This window comes from Fringilla coelebs (genome assembly GCF_963513975.1).
Source record: "Fringilla coelebs genome assembly, chromosome: 12".
Classification (NCBI taxonomy): Eukaryota; Metazoa; Chordata; class Aves; order Passeriformes; family Fringillidae; genus Fringilla; species Fringilla coelebs.
In genome coordinates, this window is record NC_140038.1 from 12,863,708 (window position 1) to 12,879,374 (window position 15,667).

Here is a 15,667-nt window from a genome sequence, read left to right on the forward strand (position 1 = left end):
AATGTTGATTTAGAATGATATAATTTGGAGCTATGCCTTTTCTGTCTCGAAAAGGAATCTAAAACATGTTCAAGTATGCAATATCTTCATAAACCTCAGCCACTGGAAAAGGGCAACTTCATGCAACCAAATAATATGAAAATCAAAAAGTAACCCTTAGAAAAAAGGGTAAAAATGTCATTTCTGCAAACACAACAGATAGGAATGTGAATAATGTGCATACAAACTGGGATGCTGTTGATGGTACTAATGAACAGATGTGGTGACTCATATCAAATCCAAGAATATTAGACAACCAAACATGTAACCTTCTTGTGTTTTCCCTTAATATTCAGCAGTCATTATGTTGGTTAAGTCTGAAAGAGAAAGAGAAAGAAGCCACATTTAATGTAAGAAATAACATGCTGCATCAAACTTGATACAATTGATGTTATATTTCCACACTTCTTAGTCACAGGTACAAGTAACCACCTGGTCTGTTCAAACAATTTTTTTTTCTAGAGAAAACGGCTTTGTTACATCAACTAAACATATCACTACAAAATATTAATGAGCACAGTATAAACATCTAGGGCTGTGTTCAATAAGCAGCTCCAGTGATATATGTGGGTAGGGTTTCCTCCCAGTCACTCCATTGTAGCACACTTCAGGCACAACCAAATTTTGGTTTTTTTCCACTGCACAAAATCCCTGGTGGGCTTCATGCAGGAGCTCAGGCACTGCTGCATTCCTGGATGTCCAGCCACAAGAACACCCTCTTGTTCCAATACAGGAAAGCTTAGCAAGCATGAGCAAAGATAAACATTTTCATGGCTATGGGATCCAAGGGCTGCTTCTGAAAAGGAAACAGCTTGGCTCCAGTTCACTGTAAGGTGATGAGGGAAAAGGAACTCCCACGGGTGAGTCAAGGTCAGCTCTTGCTTTCCCTGACATTAGTGGGATCAGGATCAGACTGTCCTCACATGATCACAGCAAGTGATACAAGTCCTGGTTTCCTCCAATTGAACAGAGATGGCAAAATTCACCTGGTGGCCCTGGGACAGGTTACATGAGCCAGCAACACGGCAGCGTGCAGTGCACCATGACCAGCCGCCTCTGGGCAGGGCATCTCTTCTACAGCCCTACAGCACCTCCCCTGTCCTTGGGCCCTGCAGTTCTCTCCTGTGACAAGGGGTCTGTGAGGAGTAAAAATGGAAACCTGTGCTGTCCGTGTGGGAGGTCCTGGCACATCCTGGCTAAGGACACCCCATCAGGGGTCATTATCAAGTGCTCAGGCTTACAGGAACTGCCAGAGCCCTGACTCCCCCAAAAGGGCAACCGTGTGCTGCCCATCCAACACCACACTCCAGAGGCCTCTCTCCTGTTTCAGAGTCAGTGAGATCATACTCAGAGATGCTTTGGGGGGGTTCACTGCTGTTCCTTTCCCTTCAGACACCCATTAAAACAATTACACATGATCAGTTAATCAAACCCTGCTTTCTGCTGAGGTTCCCACTGGCGGCGGCTGCCCAGCACTGACAGGTAGGATGGGGTAACACAGCTGCTTCTTGTGCTGGAACTCTCAGATCCAGTACAGAAAGGTGTCCTTTGGGAGCATGAAACCTTTGCAATTATTAACCACAATTCCCTTCTGGGCTACATCCAGAAGATTGAGTAGGATCATCCTTACGTGGGTGCTGGGAACATTAACACCTCCACACTGTGTCACAGGTACAGCTGTTGTGGCACAGGAGGGACAACCAAGAGGCAGATAATGCAAGTCATCCTCCAGGCTTTTCAGTTCCCCCTCCAGGCAGCACTGCCCCAGAGCAGAGGGGCTGTCCCCGGCAGGGAGAGCCGCAGGGGCTCTGGCCAGGCTGAGCCAGCCCTGCCCGCAGCTCGGGATGCGGCAGCCTGAGCACCTCCCCCGGTCTCCATGGTTTCCCGTCTCTCCAGAAACACATCAACTCTCCAACATCTTTGTTTGAACAAGTCTCTCAGCCTCGCTGTAAGCTGTGGTACAACGTGTGCCGTGCTGCACACAAAGGAAAGAGCACAGCATCTGACTGATTCCAGTGCAAAGTTTCTGTTATCAATGGCAGCACACGGAAAACAGAGCAGGGAACAAAACTAAACCCACAAACTGCCGTCTGTTGTTCTGGCACTGAAGATTACTTCCTTAACAGTGTCTGGCAACTAATTCAGCCATCCTGTACTGTAAAACTGCATGGGCAGAAGGATAATTGTTTACTTGCTCTGTACAATAGTTGTTATTCCGTGTTGCTTTGAGGTCAAAGTGGTTACAGGATTCACTGTACACAGAGCTGCAAATATTTCATCTGTACTGGCTGCTTTAATCTCAACTTGCATTCAGCCATTTATGTTTCCTCTGAGTTATGTCCCATGTCCTTAGCCAGCAGTGCTGTTATCCTGAGCTACTGGAAGGCAGCAGACAACACAACTCCTTACACCATACACTATGGCACTATTTGATTTTTACATAGAATTTTTTACTGTGAAATACTTAGACACGTTCTTACAAATATTATCTTTTGTTTTGAAGGCTAGATTTTACTGTGCCTCAAAGTGCAGGAAAAGAAAAATAGAGCAACGTACACTGTTTTCATTTTTTGTACAAAATGCTTTTTCATTGTACCAAGCCCTAAATGCTATGCTTTCCATGCTGATGAGCCCCCAGGCTGTTATGCAGCCTGACCAATGCTATTCCTGATAAGCAAAGAAGAGCAAAGGAACCAAACATCTCAAAACCACCTCAGAAGGACACAGTGAACCTGTGTTTCTCTGGCCAGTTTGGCCATTACACTTGTATTTCACAGCAGTAACTGGGATTGTTGCTACCCCACAAGAATACCACAACAAAAAAGCCTGGACACAGGCTGTTTTAAATATGTTCTCCCAAATGCAATGGTGTCAGATGGCAATAATTTTGGACCAGATTTTGATCCCCTTATTCACGCTGGCAGTTGCCTCCACAAATAGATCCACTGACTCAGTTGGTAACTAATTGTCAGTGTGAGAAAAAGGATCACTGTCCTTTACTCCATTTTAATATTCAGGCTGTACCAGGAGCAAGAAAATGTATCTCATTTCCAGCAAATTCATTCTTCTCTGAAGAGAGTAAAATCATTCACCTCCTGCACCTGAACACCAAGCAAATGCCTCCTTTACCAATACACTGCCCAGCCTGTCACTAGAACAGTGAATACCAAAATGAAAACTTGCCACATACCCTGTGTGCCGGCCTGACCTTCAAACACTCTAAAATAAGGCCAGAACCAAAGCCAGCTTTCGAACATGAGCACGTGGCTATCCAGAAAGTAGAGTAAAAAGCAGTTTAGATGTTCAGTCACAAAGATTCAGAGTTATGCCAGCCAAGAACTAAAGACAGGAGTCACCAGAGATTCAAATGAGGAATGTAAATCTGCTGCCATGAATTCACTCATTTATGGACTAATTTAATACCATGAAAGTAAACAACACAGAGCTACACCTTTCCACCGGAAAATTCTCTTTACATGGTATTCTGAGAAAGACAAAACAATTTAGTATTTAACAGCAGGGAACAGTTCTGGGAAGATTCTGTGACTCAAGATCTGAGCAAACTCTGAGATGGGCTTCTTAGCTAATACGCTATTAGATAATTAATATTGGATGATTAACCCCTGAGGTTCAGGCTCTGCATCTTTCTGGGGAAGGAATCAGACAAAGAACAGCAGTTAGGGAAAGAGTTGAAAACCATGTAGTGATGGAACACAATAACCAACTATGGCTGGGACTGAGGAAACATCTCTTTGTTGAGAGTGCCTGTAGTACTCAAGAATAGCTCAGAAACTAAGGGATGGAGATCAAAAAAAGAAAGCACCTTTGTCTACCCAAGGGATAAAAAGAAAATCACGAGTTGAGCCCTTGAAGAGTATGATATTGGTTGAAAAAAATATAATAGCTCTGAAAGTACTTTTATTTGCTCTGGGTTTGAGTCTTCAGGAAGCCATCGCTTCGCATTTTCAAGCTTACCCCTACCACCTGGAGGTTAGAATTTTCATTAAAAAATATAGGTGAAGGTGCTCCTGCAATCATCTGACTTCAGCTGTTAGCCCTTCAAGAAGATCCCTATAATGCTGAGGGTAAGAGCGTGATTAAAAGGCAAGATTCCATCTGATCTGAGGAAGAGAGATGGGTCTTCAGCCTGCAGTCCAGGCATTAGAAAAGGTAATTACTACCTCATTATTAGCAGTTTTATTAAGAGAAAAGCTTCTCTCCTCCAGGCAACTCTTGCACAGTCTGAGGCCCGGGAGGTGCAGAGCAGGGTGGCCCAGGGCACTCTCAGCCCAGGGCAGCACCTGGATGGGGTGGCCAAGCCAAAGCCACATGTCCCTCCATGGTGGCCCAGGGCACTGTCAGCCCAGGGCAGCACCTGGATGGGGTGCCCAAGCCACACGTGCCTCCATGGTGGCGCAGCCTCCGTGAGCAGCAGCTCTCAGGAGCCGGTGGCAAACCAGGGCAGTGAATCACACCTGCCCTCGAGGTCGGGGTGCTGAGCCCTCGTGCTGTCTGTCTGTCTGGCTCGGTGTCCTTCTGCACCATGTGTTCTGCGCGTTCCGGAGGCTCCTGGCGCCATCTCACGGCCACACCAACGCCCTGGGGACAGTGGGGACAGCGGGGCACCGGGCTGTGCACACCCAGCCAGGGACCCCATCCTCTGCACTCTGCCTGGCCAGGCTCTGCTCCGAGCTCGGTGACTCCGAGGAGACCATCAGCTCATCTGTGGCGCTGTCCTTAGCAGGTCGAGACAATTCATGTGTGTGACCAGAAGGATCACACCCAACTCTCCAGGTGCACGTTGCCCTTCTTCACCCTCCCTTTGTACAGCAGAGAAGCCCGAGAGTGTGGGCTGGAGCTCAGTGCCCTGCAGCAGAGCCTCAGTGCCCCAGCTCAGCAATCCGGACACTGCGGGGCTGGCTGTGTCACAGCGGCTGAAAAAGAACCTGCTGCTCTTCCCCCAAGTGCCCTGTGCCTTCTAAAGGCAGACCTTCCAAAAGGACACTCGGTCTGGCTCTGAGGAGCAGCAGGATTTGGAGTGTCCCCTCCTGGTGCTCAAAGAGAACTGCACTACTGACAAAACCTCAATGAAACGCTGAAGAGATTCATGTGTCAAATGATGATTTTGCAGCAGAAATGGCCAAGGTGAATAAACAGATCAGGATGTGAACTCTTCCAAATTTATCAGTGCTTTTATCTTAAGCTGCTCTTAAAACCACATCCCTGTTGTCTCTTTAATCTGTATTACTAAAACTCCACATTTTCCATAACGTTAGAAGCATCCAAGACCTAGCAACAGCCTGCTTGCTCAAGCATGAGCTCAAGGCTGCAGAAGTCAGAGCAGAGCCACCTCCCCACATGGGTATGACAATATTGACTCTAGGTATTGCTTCAAGTTGGTGCTGGCAGGAAGGATAAGACTATTGACAGTATTTCAGCACAGAGGCTAAAATATCTGTAATCCTGAAAATGCTGAGAAGCACCACGATGCTGTAGCATGCTGGACTCTACCTCCCAAGTGTGTCACAAGCATGTCACACCCTGAAGAAAGAGCTGTATGAATGTCAACAGCCACAAAGCCAACATCCTGTGTGACGTTTTAGCCACTTACTCTGTGACTGACCTCCCTCAGTGAGCATTTTGTCCTTACATGGAAAATGTGCCTGAAGTCCACAGACATATCCCCTGTCACTGCCACAAACATGGGAAACACAGCAGGGCCTGCTGAACCTCTTGTTACCTCAGATGCATCTTACAAACAGCTTTCTCACCCAAATACCTATCTGAAGACATGGAAGTGTCACAGGGTTCACCAGGCAGAACGTGGGCCACCCTCATCAGCCTCTGACCCTCTGTGGGTGAGAGGCTGGGAGGGCACAGCTGGGCAGTGTCCCCTTGCATCAGTCCCTGGCTGAAGCCAGCAGCTTGTTCAGAGTGAATGGGAGCGTGAATTTTCCTTGTGACCCCATGAGCCACCCATCAAAGTCTTCATAGCAGAGTCACAAAACAACTCCACTGCACTGCAGAGAGACAAGGAAAGGAAGCCCTGGGAGGAGTCTCTGAGTGGGAGCAGCAGCAGCAGCAGCAGCCCAGAGGTTGTGTTTTGTGAGAAAGGGCTTGGCTGAGCACGCAGCTGGGTGCTGAGGCACCTCAGCAGTGTCAGCTGAGAGCTGTGCTGGCTGGCCTCCTCTCACACCTGGGGGTTTGTGTCACTCAGCTCCTGTGACAGCCCAGCCCGGCTGCTGCCCACGTGGCAGAGCCTTGGCATGGGGACTGCACAAGGACTGCACTGAGCTGGAGCTCTCAGTGCTGGAGCAGAGAGCCTTGTGCTGCTCCAAAGGCTCAGAAATAGCAGGGGGGGCTAAAGGTGGCTGAGTAACCAGCTGCCATGCTAATCCCCCCGCCCAGCCCTCCCCTCTTGCTGTTGTGGCCACAACAAAGCAATATTGATATGAACACACAACTGACAAAACACACGAGGAGACTGTACGGAGCTGCTCTGGAGCAGGCTGCACATCCCATCCTTGGAAGGTCCTAGCCCAGGGCAGCACCTGCCCTGGAAGCTGCAGTATGCAGAGTCTGTCATGAGTACATGAACCCTCAAGATCCCTGAAGAAGACACTGGGACTCCAGAAATTAAACAAGTGTGAAAGGGTAAGCAAGCTCCTCTGTTAGTGAGCCAACACGCATTATGCAGTCTGATTCTGCTCTCACATCAATTTTGCATCATTCCAGCTCATGGTTTTCAGTAGCTCCTCTCAGCTGACATCTATGCAAGTGTCAGAACAAAAATAATGCTCTTACACTGCAGTAACCAAGTTCATGTTTCTGTTCTAGACACATTTTGAGCACGGAAATGTAACCCAAGGAGGTGGCACATGATACACACAGGTCACCCCTGCCTCCAAAGCCCCCCAGGAGCAAACTGCAAGGGAACTGAATGACAGGAACAGAAGATTACCCCTTCACTGGTTTTCTGCAAATCTGAAGAAGTGTTTCTTGTGTCATTGCCTGCGTCCCCAGCATCAGAGCTGCTCTTATTTTCTTCCTCTTTGCAGTCCTTATCATCGTCATCTCCAGGAGATTTCCGTGACTGCTTGGAGGATTTCTAAAATGATCAACAACAAAGTGAAAATTAAAACCTGAGCTTCAGCCACAGAACGACACTTCTGAAATGTATGTGGAATGCTGTCTGATCATGCATTTCTCATGGGGTGAAAAGCATTTTTCAGGTGAAGTAGCTGGAGTTACTGCCACCAATGAAGGAAATTTCTCTGAAATTCTGTGCTCAGCACAGGTTGGCAGCTCAATTGACTGAAAGACAGACACAGTAATAGGAGCTGGGTATTAGTGCTGGGTCACCTGTAGGTTTTGTTAGTTAATGAAACAGATGGTGCCAGCTTGGCAAAAGTTTTGATTAAATACAGAGATGTAAAATGAGAATAACATTAGCAGAGCTGCTTTCCATACTTTTTTTTAGTGCTGTCAGCTTTAATATATTAACATTAGAGCCATGTGGAACCAATACATCTTTTCCTTTACATCCCTTTATGTTATGCAATTCTACAGTACAAAAGGATAAATTGTGGCATTAAGCCACCATTTTCATAATCCTCTGTTTGTCCAGAGTCTTCTGGAAAGAAGATGGTAGACAGACCTGAATTTCTGATGTAAAACACACAAAAGGGCTGAAAATACATTTTGTTTGGTGGATTAATCACAAAATTCACACTCTCCCCCAAACTGTGCCTGGATCAGATTGTTTGATTGCTTCTTCTCATTTCCATTAGTTTTCACTTTCAGAGAAGAATAACATGAATGTGAATAAATTGACTCTGCCACACTTTACACAATTTTTCAGGCAAAGTGCAGCCCTGGAGGCACACACAGAACCAGAGGAAGTGACTATAATGTTTCTCCCCTTCGCCCCGGGTGACAAGTGAGAAGTCTATCTGAACTCAAAGGTGTCACTTCTCAGGGGATTTTGTCCACCAGCCACTGTGAGACAGACACATCACTCTCAGCTTCCTGATCTACACTGTTACTCAAGACATTAACAGGGCTGGTAGGTACTACAGTGCAGGTCTTACATCTACAAATTGAGCATCCTACTCCCTGCTTAATGAATTAGTTCTTCCACCTTGCCATTCTGCATCCTGGAGTATTTTACACTCAGCTCCAAGAGGAGCAGCTGAGCACGTCTGGCCCTACCAGATCTTTCTGGGAGATGGCAGGGGGACCCTTCAGTTCTCCTGGACAGGAACCAAACCTGAACTCATGACTCTCAGGAGGCCCACTCCTAAGGATTTTTTTCTTCTTCTTGGGGAGAGACTGATCTGAGATGATCAAACCTATCAATCCATCTTTGCATGGGTTTTCTTCCCAGCCCTTCTGATCTCCTTCCCATAATTTCACCTTCTTCTCAGTTTGCCTTGTTCTAGTCTGCACTAGAACAAGGCAGACTATTTATTTCAAGTGGTGTCTCACCAAGGCTGTCTACAAAGTAAGAGCACTCCCCTTGGCCTGTTTGAACACCACTGTCATGGTGTCAGATTAAAAATGCTAAAGGAGGGAGAACAAATTTCCACGAGGTGGACAGTATTCCAATTACAACAGGAAAAGTCAGAAGATAACCTTTGAAGTGTAGGATTTTTTCCGTTTTGAGCCGGCTTTTTCATTCTTCCTTTTTCCTTTTCCATCCTCTTCTACCCGATCACCTTCCTCCTCACTGCTGGCATCTGCTGTATTTCCTCCTTCTCCTTCAGTTTCTGATGAGCTCTGTTGCTGAATTGCCTTTAAAATAACAACAACAATAACAACATCAACAATAAAAATACCTATTACTTGATTTTTGTTCTGTATTGAAGATAGAAAGATGGAAATGGAGAGCTTACACTTTAATTGCTATGGTTAGGAAGAGCTCAGGTTATTTTTGCAATTATCAGGCAATTTTCTCAGTCACCACTTGAACTCAGTTATCAGATGCAGATTCTGGGATAGCATGTTCTGAAGGGTTTACACAGAAACAGAAGATCCCATAACAAAAATGTGTTTGCTGGAAGAGAACTAAGGGCTGCTCAGTGGAGAGACCTGGCATGTTCTACTCTGGGAAAAAACTACTGAAACTTTCAGACTTTGGCTGCAAGAGCAGAGACTTTTTTGTGAGAGAAGATGGCTGTTACACTCCCCTCAAAGGGCAAGATCTCTGTGTTTTGGAAAAGCAAACCCTGACCAGCAGGCTGAGCACTCTTTGACAGCCCATCTCCCACAGACTATTCACTGGATTTTTTTAAAATCCCCAAGTGTATGCAAAACATGTGTAGGGCTGAAAATATGAAACAGGAACTGAGAGAGGCAGCAGCTTTTCTGCAGGTGGTCTGTATCTCTGGCTTGTAGTGTTTTGTGATAATAATGTAATAGGTGTTTGCCTGCTTTTGGAGGTGATTCCTCCCTTCAAAGGACCACATTTTTTTAATGAGAAAAGTTCTTTGTTTTATACAGCCCACCAACTACTCTTCTCCCCCTCCAGCATCACTGACTTTCTGCTCTGGACACCAACAGGGAGAGCTGTTGTACAGCAGCAGCTGTCTCCCACCAGCAGCTTAACCCTGCACCTCCTCGCTCCTCTTAGCCTTGGCACTGTCAAATGTAAAAATCAAAAGTGCAGTGACCTTAAGGTCTGTGTAAAATACATGGAGCCTGATATAAAAATCAACAACAGAAAGAAGAAGTCAGAAATTATTCATGTTTGTACAGGAGTAAATAAAACCATCCATTTTTAATTTAACTAAATGTGTTGCAGAATTTTCCACTTCACCACCCCAGAATGTCACAGAAAGCAAAAGGCTCTGCAGTGTGATTAAACTTCCATTTGTCACAGAGTGTGAGACCACAGTTGTCTTTACATTACACAATTACCAGAGCTGTGAAACTTTCCTGCTCCATCAAAACCAGAAGCTTACACGTCACTCTTAAAATGCTCACTCTGACAAGCAGTAAAAGAAGAAAACAAGAAAGACAGGAGCAATAGGTGTGAAAGTCATTTACCTGATATCCAGTAAACTTTACTCCAGGGTTGTTTTCTATTTCCCACAGGCCTTCATTAAATCCTTTTCGCTTGTTCGATTTCCCAAACTTATCTTTGTATTCTTTATATGGGAAAAGGTCTTTGGGCCCCAGGAAGGCTCTGCACAGAGGGAACAGTCAAAAAAGGACTTATCACTCTCCTCTTCAAAAAAACCCATAACATTAACAGTGCAAATGCTTTCCCTATTCTTCTGCTCATTCAAGCATTTCTTTTCTAGTTTTATTTATTTATTTTTTTGGTCACGCTGGCTTTGAGTTACTGCTGTGAGTCTGATTTAATGGATTGGCTCACCATCCTGATGTTTGATGTAGTAAAATCATGCAGGGTATCTCTAGAAACAACTGAAACATCTCTATTTTATTAACTACTGCTGGGAACTGGCACTTGAACAGTTTGTGAAAGTTTATAAAACAGTTTATGATGTCATTGCTTGCGATAGCAAGGGACCAAACCTCCAATCCTAGAGTTATAAATCCAGAAAGGCCTCAGAAATGCCACATGAAAAGTTAAGCATGTAAGGAGTGCCTAGGACCCATGAGCCAAAATTTATCCCTTGTACTATGGGATAGAAAAAGCAGTGGCATTTATTATTATCTATACTGCCAGTAAGCCTGGGAGCTGCTTTCTTGGAATTAGCCCCCCACATACTAAATTCTGCACAAACACAATAAAAATGCTCCTTCCCAAAAATCTTATAATTTCATATAAGCACAAAAAACAATGGATGAATATAGGCAGATGAGTAATACAAGGAAACAATGAGACACACGGGGTGCTTGTGGCCAAATAGTTTTGTAGACAGCACAGCAAAGGAGGGATTTTGTGCTTTGCTGCTGCCCAAGTCAGCTATGCACTGGGCCAACTAATTTCAGGCACAAGCACCACAATGCAGGGAAAAATAATTATTAACAAAAAAGAGGAGTGATGATTTGTCCTGCTTTTTCTACACACATTACAGTAAAACTCTAACTTCTTCTTAACTCTTAAACTGAAGGAAGCATAACTTTCTTTTTGTTGGGTATCTATATCTACTGAATTCTGCATGGTGACATTGAGATTGTAATCACAAGTCAAATTAAAACAATGAAGGCAAAAAACCCCTTCATTCCCACATGGAAAGATTCTGTGTCATCAATGACCAGAGCTGAGCAAGTCCTGGTGTCCTTCACCATAATCACTGTCCTACTTTCCTGATGATCTTTGCAATTCCTGTTAACTCTCTGGTCTCCATTACTGTGGGAATGTGGATCACAACACATTTATTGTTGTAACCCCACCGTGACATTGGGAGTTTGCCCTTTTCTGCAGATGGGATTCTGAGGCACAAAGATTTGCCCAAGGTCAAACACAAACTGACAGCACAGTACAGAGGAAAAACCAGCTCTCTTCAGTCTCAGTCTAATATCTTAATCACAGGATAATATTTCTTCCTTTCTGCAATCATTATTTCAGATTAATGCCTGATTTATGCCCAGCATTTATGGATGTGCAAAGTTCCATTCACTTAAATCATCCCACTGGCCAAGCAGTTTGCCAGAGCAGAGCCAAATGGTTGCTAAAAAGTCATCAGATGACAAGTCCCTGAGGAAAGAGCTTCCTTCTAACTCCACCTGAGACAGCATGGGATCCACACTCAGTTGGATATTGAGAAATATCTTAATTATATAATTACAAAGCCAAGAATGCATTTCTACCTGAAAGCCAAACAGTGATTTCCAAACTAACAGATGTCATGTTAATATTAAATGCTACACTGAATAAATTATGTTATCTATGCTTTTGCTAATACCAGGAAATGCCTCCTTGTTGTCAAAAATATAAACAAACAATTCTAACACAAATAACAAAGGAAAACTGTGTGAAACTTAGTATGAGCTACCTTAACTTAGCTCAAGAGTAATGTATGGAAATGTTTCTCCATGCTTTAATGCAAAGTAAACACTGAAAAGCTGTCTACATCTTGGCTTGAAATGCATTCATTGCCACTGGGAGAGTGTAAGTTTCTACTGCTCTGCTATAAAACTAAGGAGCTGCAATCTAGAGTTCATTTTGACAGTTAGGCTTTTACATTTATAAGGTAGGAACTGCAAACTGTTTTTCTGTTTCAGATGCAAGTAAGATTATGAGCTCACAAAAAGAGATTATCAGTTTGGGATTCACTCACTTTGGAATAAAAGTGGTCACTTTTTCCTTTAAATGTTTCTCAAAAATGATGTTTCCATTCAAAAAAGGATTACATTTTGGTGTCTGATTTGAAAGCATTGTAAGTTTATTTAAACTTTATTCTTTTCAGATTATTTTGTGACAGTAATAGTAGACCACAATATATCAAAACATCAGGTTGTTTCATTCTAGCAATTAAACTAGAAAAAACAGAAGAACTATTTTAACTAAAGAGAGGCTATTATGAACTTTATAAAATAGAAACTGCCTTTAAAGATTTTTTAAAAAATAAAATGTGATGTATGAGCTATGAAGCTTATGATATTCTGGAATAACATTAAAATTCAAAAATAAACAATAAATTTTTAATAAAGCTTCAAGCCCCTAACATTGAATTTAAAATATCATCAGAATTTCGTTTTTCTAGTTTTAAAGGAATTTAAAGGAATGTTACCTGCAAATGGGGACAGAAAAGTTTTAAAATTAAAATATTTTGCAAAATGGAATGAGACTTATTTTTTTAGCTATCTCAGACATATTTTAAACTAGAGACATATACATTATAATATTGAAACTCTACCTTGTAGCAATTATGGTGAGACCTAACTTACCTCTTGTGCTCTGATTCCCCTCTTTCCCTATCAGCTCAGCCAGCTCAGTTCTTCTATCACTTCTGTGAGCTCCATCCTACAATATCCCAGCACACATCTCCCAGGAATGCACACATTTTGAAGCTCTGCTGAGACTCTGGGTCTGCCTCCTTTCATATCACAAACCACCAGGTGAGTTCTCACACAGGACATGAGCCCAGACATGTCCAAACACAAGAGCCTGATGATCTCTGCTATCATGGACATCCAAGTAAAAAATGTTTGCCCCTGCCTCTGAGTCCAGGGCTTTTTCAGCCCCTGTAATGAATTCATGCCCACACATTTCCTTACAGGATACACAGGATTTTGTGTTGGCTCATGGTGGACCATGGAGGCAGCAGCATTCCCAGCTACTTTCAGCTTTCACTCCCATTTGTTAATACCAATGAGCTGGGCTTGCAGGACCTTTCTCTAGGCTCCCAATGGCTTCAGTCAGGATTTGTTCCAATAAAATCAGAGGAAATGATGTTATCTGTGCTGCAAAAAGGCATTTCCAAAGGAAGGGGTCATTCACTTACGTTTCATGAGTCCCAAAAAAGAAGATGGGGTATTTATTTGCTGGAGGCTTGACGGCTCCTTCAGGAAGTTCATCAATCTGTAAGACAGAAAGCAGTGGAAAAAAGATTATTCCCAAAAGTGGTGTCCCTCTTCCAAGCATCCCTACCAAGCCATGGAGGTGCTAGCAGAGGTGTCCTGCAGCCCTGGGAGGTCCTGCTGTGTGCTGGGGTGGGGAAGGGAAGACAGCTGCTGTTTTTGCAGGCAAAGTCAGCATATGCCTGAGATACTGCAGGGACACAGCAGAGGACCCAGGAGCACACACAAAGTTTTAATGATTTCATGGGTGTTATAATACACAAAGGCAATAAAATCAACTCTGCTTAATTTAAGTGCTAACTTCAGATCCTGCCTGATCAAAGGTATGGGAGCCCAGAGGTAATCCTGCCTGTCTCACACAGCACCTCAATAACTCCTGCAACAAATGGGGAACAGATGGGACTCTGGGAATCCCAGTCCCAGTGGTGCTTCCTGTGGTGATGGTGGTACACAGTGTAAAATGTGTAATGCACACCAGGGAGGAGGGCCAGGGACTCTCCTTCCCCTGCAGCGCCCTGATAACTGGATTTGGTTACCGCTCCCCTCTCTACCCTCTCCTTTCACATTTTAATCCTGCCCTCAGGATACAGCTGCAGAGCAGTGAAAGGAAGGATGCTGAGGGTGTTCTCCTGAGACAGAGCTGGTACTGGAACAAACCCCTCAGGCTGAGCAGTGCCCAGACCCCTTCTCCCAATGTCCGAGTGAGAGCACTGGTTGTGAGGCAGGAGGTGAGGCCCAGGACTTAATCTTGTCTATGCCTAATTTTGTAGTCCTCTGCAACAGCAATAAGAGAGTCCAGGTGCCTACCCACATAAACCAGAAACACAGCAAAGCTTTAAATAACATCCAAGAGCCTGCCTTCCCAGAAATGGCACTTCTGAGCATCTGTGGGTGTGTGAAATTAAGTGTCCAGAGAACTCTCTGGCTAAGAGAGAGCCTAATGAATCTAGATATCTACAGAGCAGCACCAACGAGCAGGTGAATGGCCTGGTGCCTGGTCTAAGGCAACTCAGTCTCAACGTCAGCATCCTGCCAAATGTCACTGCAACTGACAGCAAAGTGCTGACATAACAGGGCTACACAAAATCTGCTCCTCAGCAGAGCACAGGGATGCAACCTGCATGTTTTCACTCAGGAGGCCAGACTCACATGTGCTTTCCTTCTCTTTTCTTGCTGAAGGACTCCTAACACTGAATTCTTATTGATTAATAAGCACCAGATTGTTTTCAAAGGACGTCCTCCTTCACGGTAAAGCATCTGCTGGGCTACGCAGCTTTCAAAGGAGCATGAGCTTGGGTAAGAATTCAAACCCTCTTGGTCTTTCTGCAAGGACACCCCTTGGGGATGGAGAAACCAGAGCCACATGTGGAACTGTAGAGACTCCTCTCTGTAGAAGAAATGGATGCCTCTCTTTTCAGTCTAACTGGAACATTCTCTGAAGCTGCACCAAAATCTGGAGATCTGAGAGCACTTCCAAAGCATTCCCTCGGGGGTGTGCATGGTGGTGCCACCCACTGGGGTCATGTGTCACCATGCACCCACCTCCCAGCACTGTCTGCAGGAGACAGTCAGGGATTCTCACAGGTGTCACATGCCTTGTGGGCACAGCAATTACTTCTTTCTTGTACTTAACAAAGCTAATGATTTGATAAATAGAAGGAGAATCTATTATTTAAATGCACATAGAAGGAAAACACACACTGGTGGAGGATGAACACGTGTATTTCCTTTTAGCTCAGCTGTGTGATAGAAGGAACTGAAACAACATGACAGGATTTTTGGTGTCCTCTTTATCATCAGGACTACACAGAGGAAAGGCTGTCAAAGATATTACTTTAGAGCTCACCATTTTCTGACATTAACTATTTGTTTTTTAAGGAAGGGCCCCTAAGGTTGCTATTTGCTCACAATTCATTATTTAAATACAGGTATTAGACTTAAGAGTGATAAAAAGACTGCAGGTCAAAACCACTGCAATTCCCTTTCCAAACTGATATCAAGTCAGGGAGATACTGCATGTCTGAGACATTTTATGCCTCCTTCAAGATGGAAGCATCCACATGTCAGAGCAAAAAAGGCTGTGCTGGCAGCTTACCAAGCGCAGGGAGAGGTAACACACCTCCACTGTCTGGAT

At 44.3% G+C, this 15,667-nt stretch overlaps 1 protein-coding gene across 1 annotated transcript in view; it reads right to left on the reverse strand.

Annotated features, from left to right (window-relative positions):
* Positions 1-216: 216 nt before the first annotated feature.
* HDGFL3 (HDGF like 3) overlaps positions 217-15,667 on the reverse strand; it is a 35,739-nt gene continuing 20,288 nt past the window's right edge. The window contains exons 2-6 of the mRNA XM_084213958.1: positions 13,458-13,534; positions 10,087-10,225; positions 8,674-8,832; positions 7,001-7,147; positions 217-356 (exon numbers count right to left, since the gene is read on the reverse strand). Coding sequence (XP_084070084.1) covers positions 351-356; positions 7,001-7,147; positions 8,674-8,832; positions 10,087-10,225; positions 13,458-13,534 — 528 coding nt within the window. The 3' untranslated portion in view covers positions 217-350. The remainder of the gene's footprint in view (positions 357-7,000; positions 7,148-8,673; positions 8,833-10,086; positions 10,226-13,457; positions 13,535-15,667) is intronic.